Raw genomic sequence first — 19255 nt, 5'->3', positions numbered from 1 at the left:
ATAGTTTATTACTTTGTTTTATATATGATTTGTTTTAAATTATATCAATTCATGTTTTCATTTTATGTATTACCTTGCCTACACTGTAAATGAGGGACACCCTCAATGTACTGAGAGATTAAATACGTTGAAAAAACAACAAATAAACAAAAAAAAAAAAAAAAAAAAACAGGAAAACAACAATGAAGGTTAATAATTAAGCATTATGCTAACTTTTCACTGCTAGCACCAATTCATTGTTAACAAGTTTAGATCATGAACCTTTAAACAGGAGCTTGGGAATAAATATGTTGTTATTCCAAATGTGAACTTTAATGCATTCTCAAAAATCTTAAAGACTAAATTGGGACAGTCCTTGAACATAATGAAGGTGATATGATAAGACAGGGTTAATCACACATGCTGTTCAACATACCGTTAATAAACAATCACAGACTCTTACCTTGAGGCCCTGCACCAGCTGAGGGAGCGAATTCTGTTGTCATGAGCAGGGAAACAGTGGTAAGGATAGAGACAGAGAGATCTATCTGGAGACCTGACTCTCTGCAATGGTGACTTAGTGCTCAGATTCCATAAAGCCACAATACCTACATTTGTAATAAAAATCCAAGACAATTAATGGTTAAAAAAAATACATTCTTGATACATTTTAAAATTTAATATTGGAAAACTATATACTACCATCATAAAAGCCTGCAGCCAGGAGGTTGTGTGGTTTTACAGGGAGCCAGTCAATGCTAAAGCACTGTCCACTAAGGCTGCTGTGATCCGCCTGACTGGACCCAAGTTTTAAAGTCATCACAGGCTGCACCTGCACAGAAGCAACATATACCCTGTGTAAGGCAAAAGTATTCCTCCAATGCTTCCTCCAAGTAATGTGAAGCAAATACTTAAACTGGACATTTCAATATGGTTTGAAAAAAAGTTAACTGCCTTGTTCTACTATGCAACCTAATAAATGTTATCAAATATCAAACTGAGTAATAGTGAAGGGGAGGGCTATTCACCCAGAGAATGAGGCCAATTGTATTCTCTTGGACTCCTGGCCTTCAATGGCTAAGGCATCAACAAGAGCTGAACAAACTCTCTCGATGATGGAATTAGTTTAACTGTATATCTAAATTTTATTTGGTCAGATGTTGTGGGGCTGTAATATATGTGAAAATAAAAAAAAAGTTTTCTATTTGAGAATAACAATTTCGCAGTTTTTTTACAAGAATAATCAAAGCAATTACCAAAAAAAAAAAAAAAATGAATAAAGCAGAGAGTTAGAAACTAATTGCAAAGATAAGATGCTTACTGGCTGAATAGTTATTGACTTACATGGTAGATCAGTGATGCTTGGCTGGCTTCTCCTTTTGGAAAATAAGAAAAGCGTTTATCAACTCTGTGCATGTATTAATAAAAGATTATAATTCAATATATTTATCATTAAAGGCAATTAACAAAAGATTCCAATGGGGCAGTTAAGAAAGAAGTCTTAAAATCTATGCTAAAAAAGAACCCAATCAAAACTAAGGTAAACATATAGGCAGAAGCACATTGCACCCTACATTATTTTAAATTAAACCAATTATATATATATTTTGGGGGAATAAATATATATATATATATTTCTTTTTTTCCCCCCAAAATAGTAACTTTGCAGTTGGTTGTAATTTAAAAAGATTTTATAAAAGGTTTAATTCTTAATTCTGCGTTCGAATGATGTATTAAACTAAAAATTCACAAAAATGTAGATAAATGTTTATAACTGGACAATGACGATATGTAATATTTATCTTTATTTAAGTATATTATAAAAGTATACAATTAGTCTCTAAACTTTTTTGCTTGTTTAAAGTCTGTTTAAATTGTGTACATGTCTCATTCCATTGGTAGATCACCTCCTACCTTTACTGTGAATAATGCTTAAAATAAGCAATAATTTTTTGGAATATGTATAAAATTATACAAGGTGTATCAAAATTAATGATGCACAAATAAAAGCCTGATTTTGACATTTATAGACACAAGCTGTGGGGGAATCATGGTAGAGCATGGCTTCTCCATTTTCACTGATTCAAATACTATGGAGTGCAAATCTGATGGCAGTTGCTGACAGAGTCTAGACATTGGGGGGTGGGCGATATGGCCCTAAAATAATATCACAATATTTCAGGGTTTTTTTTTTTGGCAATAATATATTCTTGGCAATATGAACAAAACACTGAAAAATACTCTTATTAATTTCAAGGACACACTAATGCAACAAAATGAATGTTATATTAATATTAATCATGTTAAATATATTTATAAATTAAATATATATAATATATAACATTATATATATATAACATTAGAGCTGTTAAATTATTAAACAGTTATCATTATTAATTGTTTCATTATTATTAAAGCTGTGTATATGTTATAGAAAATAAGGGTTTTTAAGTGACATGTTACAATTAAAATGGTGAACACATTTTATGCTAAATGTACTTATGTTAAAAACTGCTGGGACAAGAAAACTAAGGGTGTTTTATTCACTCACATACTAGACAGTAATACTAAACCTACAAAAAACACAAAATTGGATTTGTAATAGATTAGGGAGCTGTAGTCACAAATATAAGACATGTACTCACATACTACTGTGTCTCAGTTTAGATATGTGTAACAAAAGAAAATAAAAGCTAAATAAAACTTCAGTTGTGCTGAAGTTGTATTCAGTCACAGTCTATAGGACTAAAGAGTACTGCGCAAACAAAAATAAATGACACAAAGTTGTACTTCATTAAAGACATGTAGTGTCATACCACAAATCTTTCTTACTGCAAAGTGCATACAAAAACCAACTCCATCAAACTCTTCTTAATAAAACATAGGCCTAGGCTTAATTCAAAATCAAGTAACTGGTTATGTTAGACCAGTTAATCTGAACAGCTACAACAGGTTGGCCTTAATTTCGAATAATGTAGTTAGGCAAAGCTTATTCTTATATTAATTATGTACAGCTCTATTGTGTTTTGACTGCATCTGAGAAAAGACAATTTAATTGTGTCTACTGTGTGCACAGTCTATTTCTGACCATTAGTTGTAAACTATGATCATTGACAAAACAGTTTTGCAACAGTTTATTTGTTAACTGGACAAAGAATCACAGAAAGACTGCCATTCTCAGTATCATACAATTTCATGTAATATGCCAAATCAAAAGAAGCCAGGAAACACTAAGAAGCATGTAAAATGAATACATTATTAGGTATTTATCTTTTTTCCACCTATTTATTAATACAGACTTCCATTTTTGGAGCATTTTCCAATTTCAGGCACCTACAGTCTGATTAATTAGACTGTACTTATATTCAGAATACAAAAAGCTTAGAAAAAACAGAGGACACAAGAGAGTCAGTGGTGTGACTTTGTGAGTGTATGCATTCATTAATGTGGGTCTGTGTTTGTGTGATGAAAGGACTTTAGGTCAGAGTCATACACCACGGTGAATGGTCGATCAGGTCGATAAAGCACAGCACCTTTCGTCCTACTGGTGCAGGCTCTGAAGCCCTTCCCCTCGGTTGAATATGGCTTTTCTGATTGACAGTCCCCAGGGAAAAGGCTGTCAACGACGAGGCTGAAATTCATGGCTTCAAACACTAACAACTGCGTAGCGATGCATCTTTTTTGTCATTTCAATTATAGATCCTTGTCTGATGGAAAACAAGCCAGTAAATAATTTCCATTGAAAGAGAGAAGAGGAGGAGCCTGTTTCCCCATTTACATCCTTTTCACATGACACCCACAAAAAGAACTAAAGAGAGAGAGAGAGAAAAGGAAATCCTAATTATCTTTCTTAGGTTCACAATAGCTAGCCCAGACAAAAGTGTACATTTTCCTCCATTTACCTAATACCTTGTTGCAGTTGTTAAGGAATACAACTGTTAATTAATAATTTGTATTTTAAAACTTTTTTGTTTTTAAAGTTTTACATTAAAATCCACATCTTAATGACAGACTGAACAAGATCACAAGACATTTTTTTTTTTTACTAATATTTAGCAAATATTTCAGCAGTGGTGTTGCTCACTATGCAATTCAAGTGAGAAAGCTAAAAATGTGAGTTTTTTAATGGCCCTATGTCAGCATATTTTTGAAAATTTTTGGCATCATCATGCAAATTGATGTGCAAATTAGGCCTTGTCCACATGAACCAGGATAGTTTTAAAAACTGAGATATTCCACTATCCATTTTTGAAACTATTCCTGTCCAAACTAGGGATGCATAGACACCATTCCCCCTATATTCCTAAATATAGATTAATATCATGGGATGCAACAAGCTCTGAATATGCATTTGCACAGTGTTTTGCACCTTTCTAAGGTTTCCGTTATACAATAACGGCTGTGAATTTCGTACTTGGGCTCTAAAATCAAGAAGGTGCAGAAATCCCTGGTTGTCAATGACCGAAAATGGTTGATCATCAAGAACAATATTCTGGGTGATAGATATGGCAATATGGCCAAATATGTTATCATGATACATTTTTCTATATTTATTAATCTCAATATTTATCACAATATTACATTTTGTCACACTATGACAGAGGACATCCTTCTAAAATTGTAGACTAAATACACCGAATGTTCCTTACTATACAATATTACAATTTAATATCCAGATATAACCTATATAGATGTGCACATAGCATGCCCTCAAATTCACAAGGAAAGATTTCACTAGAACAATAACAATATTCTTACCACAAAAGAGAAATTATATCCATGTCCTGTGTCATGAAAACATTCTTGGGGCATGTTTAGAATGTTAGAATGTTTTCCAAGGGGGCTTAGAATAGTTAGAATGTTTTCAGTTCCACACGTTCATTCATTCATTCATTCATTGTCTGTAACCCTTATCCAATTCAGGGTCGCCGTGGGTCTGGAGCCTACTCAGAATTGCAAGGAGTGCAAGGCGGGAACATTTCTGCACTTGGGAGTATTTATTTATTGGTCGTGTTTATTTAAGAGATGAAGCCAGATCTATGGCCTCGGACCCAATTAAAAATTCACGAGCGGAGAAAATTTTGTTTGAAGAACATCAGTCAACAAACAGTGCTCCCGCAAACAACAACAACAAAAAAGTGTGTGAAAAAAAACCCCACCTTGTCCTAGGACAGTCAAACCCAAAATTCTCTCTCCCTATTTCAGCCAGTGTCAGGCATGCTGTGTGATGTCAGCATATCAGATAAGCTAAGATGTCCACACACACGTGAGACCACTGACAACGATGTTTTCAAATATCCCCACTCTGGAACATATTTTCAAAAACCACAATATTCAGTGTCCTAAAACATTATTTTCATGTGGATGGGAGGCCAAAATGCAGGAAAAAAACCCTTCATTTTAAAAATATATTTATCTGTGTGAACAGGGACTGAATAGGTTAATTGTGAACAGTCGTTGCTGAATTAATGTTCCCTTCCTTGATTGGAAACCAAACATATTTATTACCCTGTAGCACATTTTTAAAGCAAATACCAGAGGCATACAGTACTTTTAAAATTCTGAAAATAATTTCATATATTTAATATTAATTTCTCTTTTAGAAGTATTTCTTGCTATGAAGTCTCTAAAAAAGAAAAGAAGCTTGAAATAAAGACAAAAATGTCGATACACTAACCAGGCAATATCTGATAGTTTGTTAAAGCACCTGTGTAATTTGCTATCAAATGTGTTCTGTTTCCTTCCTCAACCCTTATTTTTATAGGCAGTTTTTGAAGAAAATTAAACTTTGGCTACTGTACTTGATATTTGATACAAACACTTTCACACCCACACAATAGTATACATAGCAGACTTTAGTCACCAGAAATGGCATGTATCTGTAGAAGGGCACCCAGGTGTGTCCAACCTGCATTAAGGTGGGGGGGTTACTTCCATTGAGCAGAGTCAGTTCTTCTAGCAGGAATGATTAGCTGGCTCACTGAACCAGGCCGAAGAGACCCAGCAAGAATGTGGGAGAGAAATAGTGCAGGAAAAAATGAGAGAGAACAACAGAGAGCTGGGAGATGTCCAGTTGGTGAAGTGCGAGAGGCAATTTCTGCAGTAATAAAAGGACACCTCCACGAGCAGCCATTACAATAACAAAGAGAAGCCTTTGAGGGCAGGTAACATCTTCCTTTTAAAAAGTAAAGTGTGTTTTCAGTCCTTATTCTTAATCATGATACATAAAACCATTGTCTACCTTACCCATAATATTCATTAAGACTTTACATAATAAACAAATGGATATGCCATATTTCCTGTCTATTTGTTTGCTAATAAATGAAATTATGTCAGTATTTTCACTGGCCTAATAATAATTAGTTTTTAAACTTGTTTATAAATTAACATAGGTACAGCTACTAGGGAATTTCCATTCTTGTCAACTGACTAAAATAGAAAGCATAATGGAAGCAACATTACATACACATTATTACCAAAAAATTCCCTCGTCTGCCTTTGCATGCATAATTTTAGTGAGGTTACATTCTTTATCCATAGGGTTTAATATGATGCTGGCCCACTCATTGCAGCTATAACAGCCTCAACTCTTCTAGGAAGGTTTTCCACAAGGAGTGTGTTTATGGAGCCATTCTTCCAGAAGCACATTTGTTAGGTTAGACACTGGTGTAGTATGAGTAGGCCTGGCTCGTACTCTCCGCTCTAATTCATTCCAAAAGTGTCCACATCGGGTTGAGGTCAGGCTCTGTGCAGGCCAGGCAAGTTCTTCCACACCAAACTCCCTCATCCATGTCTTTATGGATCTTGCTTTGTGCACTGGTGTGCAGTCATGTTGGAACAAGGAGGGGCCATCCCTAAACTGTTCCCACAAAGTTGAGAGCATGAAACGGAATGCTGAAGCATTAAGAGTTTCTTTCACTGAAACTAATGGGCCAAGCCCAAATCCTGAGGGGGGGGGAAGAGAAAAAAAAACAAAAAACAATTTCCCGACACCGTAACCCCCCTCCACCAAACGTTATACTTAGCATAATGCAGTCACACAAGCACAGTTCTCCTGGCAACAGCCAAACCCAGACTTGCCAGCTGCATTGTTTGACAGAAAAGTGTGATTTGTCACTCCAGAGAACATGTTTTCACTGCTCTAGAGTCCAGTAACGCAGTGCTTTACATCACTGTATCTGACATTTTGAGTTGTGCTTGGTGTCGTAAAGTTTGGATGCAACTGTTTAGTCATGGAAACTGTTGTGGCCATGGAAGTTGCTGTAACCCCTAAATTAAATAATTCAGATGTATGAGTGAATACCTTTGGCAATATAGTACATATGAGAAACCGGAGTTAATTTTCCCATACATGAAGAACACCACTGCTACAATAACAAAAGTAAACAAAAAAATAAATACGCACACATGCATACAGTAATAATTCTAAGAGTACACATATAATGGGAGTGAATGTATGGTACTATTAATCCCACAACTATACCCCTACTGATCCCCAAGTGTCGGGGATGGTTGCCAGCGATCCATGTGTGTGTCTGTGTATACTAAGCATTTTCTGTTTATTTATACATTCAGAAATGCAAAGCAATTTAAATAATTATAAATAGCTAAACAAGTTTTTACAGATCGGCTGTGTTTAGCGGCATGGACTAACTCTATATTACATTTGTAGTAAATGGTGGGATAAACCCAGTTTAGTTTACGCAGAAATTTTTATCTCAACCATCCCATCCTGCCACCCAAATTCTTCCCCACTTTTCAGCCCCACCCTGCAACTAATAGATTCAGCCTCTGGAGTGATGTCTTTAATAAGGTCTTGGAACATAGTGATGAGAAGTGCTGTATGTAATGTACAAAAAGTGCACATTTGGCATTATGTTCATGTGAGGGTGATTACTTAAATATTGGGTGATTTACCATTATGTACGTCGTACTAGGCACCCTTAACTTGCAAGTCAAAATATAATTCCTGAGCAAGCAGCTGTATTTGATGAGTTGGCAATTAGAATGTAGAAGTGTAAAACTAGTAAAACTGACTGTGGGTGAAGTGGTTCAGGCTGTCAGAGATCCAACCTAGCACTGTCCGAAAAAAATAAAAATAAAAATGTATTGTACAGGCACATTATTGTCACAAAAGGTACAAACAGTGTAAATATACCTTTAAAAGGTGGTACAGTGGTTTTAAAGTCTCGATGTGTTCTACCACCGTGACACTGGGGAATCTAGCTGCAGTCAATTAGTGACACTGCAAGATTCTCAGCAAAATCATAATTTGCGATTACATTGCCTTTAGATATGAGAAGGTGTCACACGTTAGAGTTTAAAAGTCATTTCAAAGTCTTCTAGTGTATGGTTAGCCTAAGACCACTGTAATTATAAGACTCTTGAGGCTTCCCACAGGATCAATGCTTTCAGAAAACAGAAACAGAGAAAAAGAAAAGAACATGCTGACAGCAATGAAAAATGGAGATGGTTAAGTAATGAATGTGTGCTGGTGGAAGCTTATCTACAGAAGCAGATTGGCCTGAAAAGAATGGTGAAGGAGAACTAGAGACAATGAGTGTACCATACATGGCTTCAAGGGAACAGTTCTCAAGCATGTGCTAGTGTGTATAAAATGGCTCAGCTAACTAAAGTAACCTAAGACAATTACTAATTTGAGACAATAACAGCAGCAGATCCAAGCTGTGGTGTTGGGGTTAATGGGTTGATGTGCAATGATATTGTGCGTACACACACACACACACACACACATTTGTAGATTTTTAGATACTACATAATTTGAATACAGCAGTAGTCCTTTACACTATATGAACATTTCAAGATTAATGGTACAATATTCCTTGGAATATAATCTTTACACAAACTTCTTACTTTTCCTGTAGAGTTAATATTTTGGACATGTGTCTTAAGTTTAATAGGGAATTAAACTTTTTGAATTTTTTTTTTTTATCATTCTAAACTTGGGTATTATATGAAATGTTCATCTTAAATAAAAGTTTAAATAAAAAACACAACAGAAATATGATCAATCTCTCCTCAAAAATGATCAGTACTGCTCTCCTCTCTAAGTAGAATGGACAGTCCTAAAAGTGGGTAATGCTTATTTCAGCTTTACCCTGACCTATCACAAGGCTACCATAATAACGCCTCCTCTCTGAGTAGAAGAGCCCGGTGAGCTAACGCTTAGGAGCCATTAGTGAGCTAGCTAACTATCCAGCTATTCACCAAGCTATGGGGAAAGAGTGAAAGACAAACAGAGCAATACACAGAATAGAAAACACAAAACAATACATAATGAGCATAAAATGGATTAAGTCTGAGTACAGCAGAGATAGCAGCAACACTCGGTTAGTGTGTTTAATGGGGTATCAGAGGAGATAGCAGCCACACTGGGTCAGCGTCTACAGTAAAGTAGCAGCAGGGATAAGAGCCACACTTGGTTGGCAGTACAGCAGAGTAGCAGCAGGGGAAAGCACCAATTTGGAGACACTCTAGAAGGTATACAGTTCGTGCAATTATATTAAAATATATGTAATATACTAATATAAAATAATCACACGAAACCACACCACAGACACAAAAAACAAAAAGATGTCCGTAGGTGAACAGCTGTATAATGCCAATTTTAAAAATGACAACAATGCTTTTCAAAGTAAAAACCCAGAGAGGAGGGAGGAGAAAAAAAACAACAAAAAAAAACAACCAGCGACTCTCTGTGTGTTGCCATGGTACCGTAAACAGCATTCTGTTCTCCAATGATAGAGAGCTGTCAGTCATACACGTTTATTAGTATATTGGACCATGCCCACATCTTTCATAGAGAGCTCTGAGGAGCGTATTTTGGTCATTTTTGAGGAGCCATTTATCATATTTCTGTTTTTTTTATTTATATTTTGCTGAACGTTTCACATAACACCCAAGATTAGAATTATACCAAAAAAACCATAAAATTTCAAAATGGATTCCAAGGGGGCTTGAACTTGGACATTTTAAATTAGAAGAAGCTTCCATCCACCATCCACACTCCACACTCCATTCGATCAGATGCTGATATTTTGCATGCTCCTGGCTCAGAGTATATTTTGCCTGGATATGATTGCTGGATACTCAATTAATCTAATTCATTGATATTATTAACCTAAGGATAATAGTTATTTTACAGTGGGAAATCAAGGACACTTTGGAAGAAGAGTCCAATCAAAAACCGTGTAAACCCCCACAGATCAACACATACACAAACATAACTGGCTCCCTTGGTCCAGACTCATCCATAACTGTCACCAAAGTATTTGTGGTTCACCCATGAGCTACCACACTCCACATCCATTTTCAAACAGCACTCCAACTTCTATTAAATGGCCCGGGGGTCAATGCGGCACTGACACTTTATGTCATGACCCATCATCATGAGCTATTCATACAGAATACTGAATGCTGAGCTATAAAGATGACTGATGGGTCAGGCATAATGGACAGATACACTGGAATATAATCAATGCTTGGTTCCGGAGAGAAAATGCAGTACGCTTTATCAGAGACAAAGGTGGAATGGACACCGTTGTATTAATAGCACATAAACAGGCCTTATCACTATAGAATAGATTGGTCAGAAAAGAGGGAGAAAATTGTAATTAAAAGCACATAGAGAATAATTTTACTCTAAATTTCTCACCTATGTGACTCTCTTACTTTGTCTAAAGACAGTGATAAATGTGGCTCCTCAGGAGCACTTCAGTATTTGTATATGCTCACATACAGAAAGGTAGCAATAAATGCAATAAAAGGCTGACCACCAAAATGTCTAAACGGTTAAGCATGAGAATCATAAGTGTACTCATGGCACAATATTGTCAATTTACATTGTCAAGTTCACATCAGTGTATATTGGACCAGAGAATTAGACAGAGCTAAATTTCTCCTACAATAACAGCTTCAGTAAATGCACTTCATAATTTACAAAGCTATCCAAACAGACTGTTAGAGGCACTGCCCAAATACTGCACCAAAAAAAAAAAAAAAAAAAAAAATTAAAGATGTATGCAACTAAGTAACTGCTTTATTTCTAATACTAATCAATAATTAAATATTATATATATTTAATATATATATACTTTAATTCATTTTAGGTTTTGAAAAATATAAACAAATGTTTTGCTGACAAACACGTAACTTCTAGAAAACTAAATATTTGTGTAGGTAGTGAAAGAAATAAAAATACATGGCTGAAAGTACTAGGTGTTCAAATATGTTTAAGTGTTTTAGCATAACATAGAATAGTAATTCACACACACAGTTCAATCATTCTCCTGCATTAATATTAATATGCTATGTTCATGATCACCAATTCCGAAACCACATATTTAAATCATCCAATTTTCATCAAGAACAGTACAAATTGGTGCAAATCTTTTTCCTTAAAGAAATTCGTAACAAATGCAGTAATATATATTCTTCTAACATGCATTTTCAAAATTATTTAACGTTAAGGTTATGTTTTGATGAAATCACAACAGCAATTTTTAATACCATGCATATACCATAAAATGTCTAAAGTACAGGAGGTTTGAATTTTGAAAATCACTTTACAACTTATCTACCTAATATAATAATTACATTTGGGGAGGATCAATTATATATTAAACTATGTAATTATGTGAATAAAACTGGTGAAAGATATCTGGAATTTAAATATTAGTGTTTCATAACTGAACACTGCAGGCTCCAGCTGCAGCAACGCTATTTGCTTTATTTTACTGCCCTCTTCTGTCAGAAAAAGAAACACTAGGAGATAATAATTTTACTTGATTTTAGCCATATTGTAATAAAGTTATTTAACATAGAGGAACTAGAAAATACTCTACTGGAAGATAATTGTTTTGTCTTAAGCAGCAAGTCTTCATATTCTTAAAACAATTTCACCATGAGAAATATATCTATATCAATTAGATTTTTGCATGCAAAAATTTCATGTTTGCAGTGTATAACTCAAGAAGAAACATGAAGCACACAGTATGTGTATTTACACAGTGATATTATTTCACTTATAAACACTCACCTGAGGCTTTATTTTGACGCTTTAGGGCCTCTGGGTGTGGTAAACTATAAACAGCAATGGTTCCATTAGAAAAAGCTGCAGCTATTAGTCCTAATCGCGGCATTTGAAAGGTCTGTAAAAAATGAAAGTTATTTATTTTGAAAACGTTTAATTTTTAATACAATTATGTTTCAGATTTGATGTGCCTAATGTTATTCATTTTCAGCAACAATAGCATTTTTGGATGAAGCATTTATCTAATACCAGGAAATACAACATCAAATGCATGTGTTTACTTGTCATTGTCTGTGAATTTAAAGAGGTTTCTTTACCTTCTTGTCGGTATTAGGCAGTTCCCAAGCTCCTGCAGGACACCATTTCATGTCCCATATGCAGCCATCATCCACAGCCAAAGCGTAGGCTAACTGTGGAGAAGACGCTGGTCTGAGACGAAGCGAAAATAAAAGAATAAAATAGGAAAGGTTTTACACACATACATACAAATATAAAAACATATAATAATAACAGCACCTCCTTGTTTCTACACTACTGTTCATTCAATTTAACTCCACTGACCAAGCTAGTTAAAATCTCTGTTGTTCTGCATATATTGTTAGGCTCCTTGTCACCCTGCTCTTCAATGCTCAGGACCACACAGAGCAATTATTATTTGGGTGGTGGATCATTCTTAGCACTGCAGTAACACAGTCAGTGTCACTACCCTCTTCCAGCAATTACATAGTGCATTTTCTGCAGTGCTTGGCCCATTGTAACAATGACAGAGGCTCTATTCTCTCTATTGCATGTCAGTGGATCATCTCAATGATTCTAAAGCTGTAATTTTTAAGGTAAAATGCTACCTAGTGTTAAGTCTTGCACTAAGCAGACAGCAACTTATTACTTGTATAACAACTCTAGTTATACAGAAAGTCTAGTTTTCGCCAATAAGCAGTAAAGAAGATCTCACAATTCAGTTACAAAAATATGATTATTTCCAAACAGAGAAATTTAAAAGGGGAAAATTAAAGTTTGGCATAGCATTGGGTTGTAACCTATTAAATCTTTACATTTGAAAATGTATTACATACCATGTTTCTGGAATCAATTGGAAGGTGATAAACATATAATTCCATTTGCTTTCTGCAGTAATCATTAGATTTGACAAAAATTTCCAGACAGAAACAGTAACCCAAAAAATGTTCTGTCAGCACTGAATCTTCTCTGTCCCAACACTTATCAAGGTGATTGACATACTGAGCAAAACCTCAATTTAAATAATAAACTGCCAGGGAATTTGTTTTTCAATTATTATTATTTTATTTTTTTAGAACTTTCATGTAATCATATCTCAAACTATACCTGAAAAAGTACTCACCTACTCATCTGGAGCTGGCCCAGGTCCCATATTTGGAGTAATGCCTGTTCTGTAAAGGGGACATCCATTTTATGCCTGTCATCCATGCCTTTGTTGCAATAGAGGGCAGCATACTGTATTTCTGCAGCACCATCAGGTAAAGGACACCACTCCATGGCCCAGACAGGACCCCCAGCAAAGAAAAGGGAATCCCATCTATCCGCATGTGGCAACAAGGATTCAAACCTGCAATGTATTGCTATGAATAAAATCGAAAAAACAAAACAAAACAAAAAACCTAGAGCAGAAAGTGACTGAAGTCCATTGTTCCCATTTGTGACTAATCTTTTAAATGCAGTGTGAACAGCAAAAGTTGGTTAACTAGCTTGAATTTTTTGTTTCGTTTGTTTTCAACAACTCTTATTTGTAGTTCTGAAATCCAAAGTATAACCAATATGCGGCCTATGAAGTCAAAACATCATTTAAACATCTTTAACATTTACTGTAATCCTGCAATTCATCTTGAAGAAAGACAGATAACTCGGAAAACATCAGAGCATGAATCAGAGCACCAAGTTTTTATATTTGAGATGAAAAATGTGCCTACAATTTGTCTTTGGAGAAAATCAAGTTCCTTTCCTGTGTCAGATCTTATTGAAAATTAAAAAACAAAAACACCTCAAAGCTATTTCTTTCCATCCTTGGAACTGAAAGGATGTGTTGCTGTTAATTAGAAAAATAAGTAAAAGGAAAGAAAATATACAAATCAAACAAAGAAGCCATTGTTCCCAGAATTGGAATTACCTGTATTGTGACGAAACAGAAAATTCAACAAATTTTTAAGACTGAATTATGGAAGTGTAGAAGAATACCTCTGTTGATTTCTGTTTTGACTGGCAATAAAATAAATTAAGGATGATCTCTGACTATGTTACAACAGTGTACCTCAACGGTGATGTACAAAGATGAATGTTTTCCCATCTTGAACACCAAATCTGGTTTAATTCCTAGACCAATTATTACATTCATTCATTCATTATCTGTAACCGCTTATCCAGCTCAGGGTCGCCGTGGGTCCAGAGCCTACCTGGAATCATTGGGCGCAAGGCAGGAATACACCCTGGAGGGGGCGCCAGTCCTTCACAGGGCAGCACGCACGCACACTTTTGAGTCGCCAATCCACCTACCAACGTGTGTTTTTGGATTGTGGGAGGAAACCGGAGCACCAGGAGGAAACCCACGCGGACACGGGGAGAACCCACCAACTCCTCACAGACAGTTTTCCCCAAGTGGGAATCAAACCCACAACCTCCAGGCCCCTGGAGCTGTGTGACTGCGACACTACCTGCTGATTTTATATTTTTAAATCATATTACCATATTAATCATTAGAATTTTATCTATTACCTTTTAATTGTAAGTAGAGAATGCTTATCTTTGATTCCTTCACGAGATATTATGAAAGTCGCAGATTCCTTCTCTTGGGGTAGATATATTTCTGCCTCACTGAAATTAGAAAAAAAAAAATGTCAGTTCTTTTTAACATGCCAAATAATATAAAACATACCATATACCACATATAAAAGTATACCAGAGAAATAAATAATTGAGAATTACAAGCACTCATTATAGCTTTTCTCTTCACTGTTTTAACCAGAATTAAATATTAGTATTTTTATAGCAAATGATTTTATCTTAAATAAATTATTGTACTTAATTTTATTCTATATTTTAAGATACATTTTTATATATACTTACAATTTTTGTTTTAAATCAGTTTAGCCAATGTCAATTCAAATTTATAGGACACCTCTACTCACACACAATGCCACAAGCCTGGCAGTACATGGGTAATAACATGCTTCCTCAAAGACATGTGAAGCCAACTGCTATTCAACAACTCAATCCAATCAACAACTCAACAAACTTGGAGGAGAATGCTAAATCTTATGATCTGTTATGTAAATTAACAACAGTTCACACTGGGTAGCTAGTCCATCCTACCCACCCAATTAGCAAGCCCAACTAAGCTCTCTTGGACAGCCTCAGATGACATGAGGGATTATAACCACATTTAGAATTTGATGCCTGCAATATAGTGTAAAATTGTTGGAACAGAGGCAAATTTATCACTGTGTTACACCACTTTTCCTTTTATTTACATTGTTTCCCCATTCTGGAACTTAGCATACTAACTGTTTTGAAAGTAAAAATTTTGCACATTCTGGCTTGATACTAAATTATTAAAAGTGGTTTAGGTTGCTGTTGCCTGTTTCTCCTCATCCTGATGCACCATAGAAAACAGATCTGGACTGCACACAGATCATTCAAGCACATGCAGTCAAGTGTCTATTAAGCCATGCTGTTGTAGCACATACAGACTGAGGTCTGGCATTGTCTTGCAGAAAGTTTGAACTTCCCATGATAAGACGTCATCTTGATGGGAGCCTATGTCTTTCTCCAGATCCAATGTTTTTCTCCAGATAAGTGAAAAACGTTCACATAAAAAGAGTCACCCATGCTGGGCTCACTAATGCAACGAATGCATGATCATATCATAAGAGATGTTGAGTTTTGCATCTGATAACAGTCTGGATGGTCCCTTTTGTCACTAACACAGAAAACACAACATCAAATTTTAAGGAAAACAAGCCAAAACATGGACTCCCCTGACTACAACACATGCTCCTACAGTCTTTGGGACTATCCGAGATGGGCATGGGCTCAGAGAATAGGGTTTCAGGTAGTGCTGGGCGATAAAATAATGTAGAGTTGTTTCGTGAATAATTTTTGCTCTATAATGATGATAAGCTTTGGTTAACAGAGCTCAATAAGCCTTCCTTTACATTCCCGGTTAGCAGACAGCTGCACGTTGTCAGGCGCATACACTCATGCTATTACGGAAATGAAAATAGGAGACCACAAGAATTTGAGAATGCAAACAAGACTATAAAGGGTTTAATTAATGTGCTTGTGTGTATGTATTAAATATATATATTAAATAGGTTATAGTCTCCTGTTCACTCTGTGATTTGGGGTGCATATTGTCTGGTATGGCGACCCCCAGTCAGAACACATGCGCAGAAACTTTTAACTGTCCTGGCACAAGTTGAGTTTTTCTTCACTCAAAGTGTATTTTCCTTCTGGGAAAAATGTTTTGCTGTTTGCGAGAGCACTGTTTGTTGCCTGAAATGTTTTTTTTTCCCCCCCTCACACTAAATAATTTTCTCAGCTTTTGAATTAGATTCAATGCCATAGATCAAGCTGCTTCTCTTAAATAAACACAGCCAATAAATAAACACTTCCAACTGAGGAACTGTTCTCTCCTTGCGTCCAGTGATTCTGGGTAGGAATTAAAGTGCAAAACTGAAAGCGTTCTAGCTTTCCCACTGTTAAAAGCACTGTTCTAAGCCTACATATGGTTAAGTGCAATATGTTTACAGTTCAGCACTTGGGAGAGAATTTATTTATTAGTTTTAAATAATTTAATCTATAAGATAAAATAAACATCTTACTAAATAAAAAATCTTTACATTTCTTATTTACTCTTCCTGCTTCTTTAAACACTTGAGGTAGCAAAGCCCTAAGAATGTTTTCATGACACAAGACATAGATATCGTTACTTTTTATGGTAAGAAAATATTATTGTTCCTGTTTTTGTTTCCTGTTGTTTCACAGGGTACGTTTTTCATTGCATTTTAAAAGTTTTATGCTTTTCACGTTTTAAACACGCATGGAACGGAACGCAAGTATTAGTGGAGTTATTGAAGGTGATGAAAACAGACAGGGAAATTTCTGAACCAGAAGTTGTACCAGACATAGAAGTAGAAGATGATGACCCAGAAGAAATTTTGCCATTGTCTGTTCTCTGGAGGTACTTCGGGCTTAAAATTGTCGGACGTTGATCAAACAAACACTTACTGCAAATGCTGTTGAGCTAAAGTATCAATGGTATTATTGCTGGGAGTTGCACATTGTTGATATTTATGATTATTGCTATTATTTATTTGTTTAAATATTGTTATTTAATGAAGATATTTGGGACTTCTTCAGTGCAATACAACCACTGACAAGCAGCCCTGGCTACTTTCTAAATACCTCTTATTTGTTTAAATAAGTTGTAAATATATGAACATAAAATTTTCTTTAAAAAACTGGTGTGAGATTGGTAACATTAACAGAGTGTAGCTGGTTTACATAAGTTGTGAAAATTAGTCTATAGTTTTGAAGATGTCTGAAAAATGTGTTAAATAAAAGTTTCTATATTTTCACTGCAATTGTCATGCCATAAGATTCCTTCACTAATTTAGTGCCACCCTCTGAAAACTGATTATGATATATATATATATATGAGAATTGTACATTGTTTAAAAACAAAAAACAAACAAACAAACAAAAAAAACATATCCACATTTGTACTACATGTAATATATATATATATATATATATATTTATATATATATATTTTTTTTTTTTGCCCTGTCCCAACATTTTTGCATGTGTTGCAAGAATCAGTTGTTTACAAAACACAATCAAGTTAGTCAGTTACATTCACTTCTTAATCAATTTAAAAACTTAAAATAATATAAATATAAAAAAATTACTTATTTTTCTTCACTTTACAAAACATCCCAAATTTAATGGAAATTGTGTTTGTAGAAGATGGCATAAAACATTTAATTTAATAATAAAAAAAAAAACAGCTCCAATGTTAAAACATTATATTTGCCTTTGCCTCAGAAATTGCTTACTTATACTTGCACTCAGTTTAATGATTGTCACAGTAGCAGTACTCCAATTCTTGTCAGAAATGTCCAAAGTACTATATTCCATCTCTGATTAATACCTGCTGGACAAGTGATGCCAGTCAGTAATGCAAGGGATCCACTCAGAAAAGACCCAGGGAGAGCAATTCTCTTCACGACTGGAAAAAGTACACAAAAAATTAAACAAATAGTGAAAGAAAGAAAGGTCAGCTGACTGCTAACAACTAGTGCGTAATGATGGCCACAAATCATATCTGTGCTCACTTTTTTCTTTTATCTTTGAGTAAGCTGCATATATGTTTATTTTTTTTTTTATTCATTTTGTTCATGGCTAATTCCACTCATTAGCTTGGACTTCTACAGTCACAAACTGGGAGAGTGAGGGCAAGTACATGCTTCCTCAGAGACATGTGAAACATCCTACTACTGCTTGTCACACTGCTGTTAGCACAATGATATTAGACATCTTAAAATGCTTAAAGGAGAAAACAAACTGCCCAGTTAGGTCAGCTAACAGACACTCACACTAGTGATTATAGTTCTGGTCTCCAAGTGTTGTAAGTGAACTGGACATGTCCCAATAATAGGGCCAAAACTTTGACTGATGTGCCACTCAAAAGCTAAAGCTGCTCTACTCTTCAAAACAACCATGAAATTAAGACATAAATGTACAATGCACAAATGTACAAATAAACCCCACATTGATCCAGGAGAAAATACTTACAATTTTTTTGTGTTGTTAAAGGCTGTCCACACAGGTTGCATAGCACAGTTGGACAATCCATTACTTCCAACCATCTTATGTCTGTATATAGTCTTCTGTAAGAAAGAAGAAGTCTAATTATATAAAATTGCACATTTAACAAAATAAAAAGACACACTATAAAACACAGGTGGTATTCTTAAATATTAAAACGTATGCTGGACTCTAGAGCGATGCAGTAATGCTGAAAGTTTAATTGTTTTTATAGAGTAAAGTTTTCAAATCACTGGAGATTTTAACTATAGCTTACACTGTCAAAAACATTATTTAAGGTTTTAAACTGAGACATTCAGCTCATCTTGGACAGACTAATCAGGAACATTGTTCTGTGTAAATGACAACTAAATGGCAGTATGG

General features: G+C 35.1%; 1 protein-coding gene across 2 annotated transcripts in view; it reads right to left on the bottom strand.

Moving 5' to 3' along the window:
* Positions 1-19255, bottom strand: part of gtf3c2 (general transcription factor IIIC, polypeptide 2, beta) — a 39610-nt gene that overhangs the window by 10208 nt on the left and 10147 nt on the right. For both annotated transcript variants that reach the window (XM_066676098.1, XM_066676097.1), the window contains exons 5-13: positions 18860-18954; positions 18216-18293; positions 14777-14875; positions 13392-13616; positions 12349-12460; positions 12038-12149; positions 1324-1355; positions 682-811; positions 443-587 (exon numbers count right to left, since the gene is read on the bottom strand). In XM_066676098.1, the coding sequence (XP_066532195.1) occupies positions 443-587; positions 682-811; positions 1324-1355; positions 12038-12149; positions 12349-12460; positions 13392-13616; positions 14777-14875; positions 18216-18293; positions 18860-18954 (1028 nt within the window). The remainder of the gene's footprint in view (positions 1-442; positions 588-681; positions 812-1323; positions 1356-12037; positions 12150-12348; positions 12461-13391; positions 13617-14776; positions 14876-18215; positions 18294-18859; positions 18955-19255) is intronic.

The sequence above is a fragment of the Hoplias malabaricus genome, chromosome 7, assembly GCF_029633855.1.
Source record: "Hoplias malabaricus isolate fHopMal1 chromosome 7, fHopMal1.hap1, whole genome shotgun sequence".
NCBI classification, from domain to species: domain Eukaryota; kingdom Metazoa; phylum Chordata; class Actinopteri; order Characiformes; family Erythrinidae; genus Hoplias; species Hoplias malabaricus.
The sequence above is the reverse complement of the archived record's forward strand: the minus strand, read 5'-3'. Positions and strand labels throughout refer to the sequence as shown.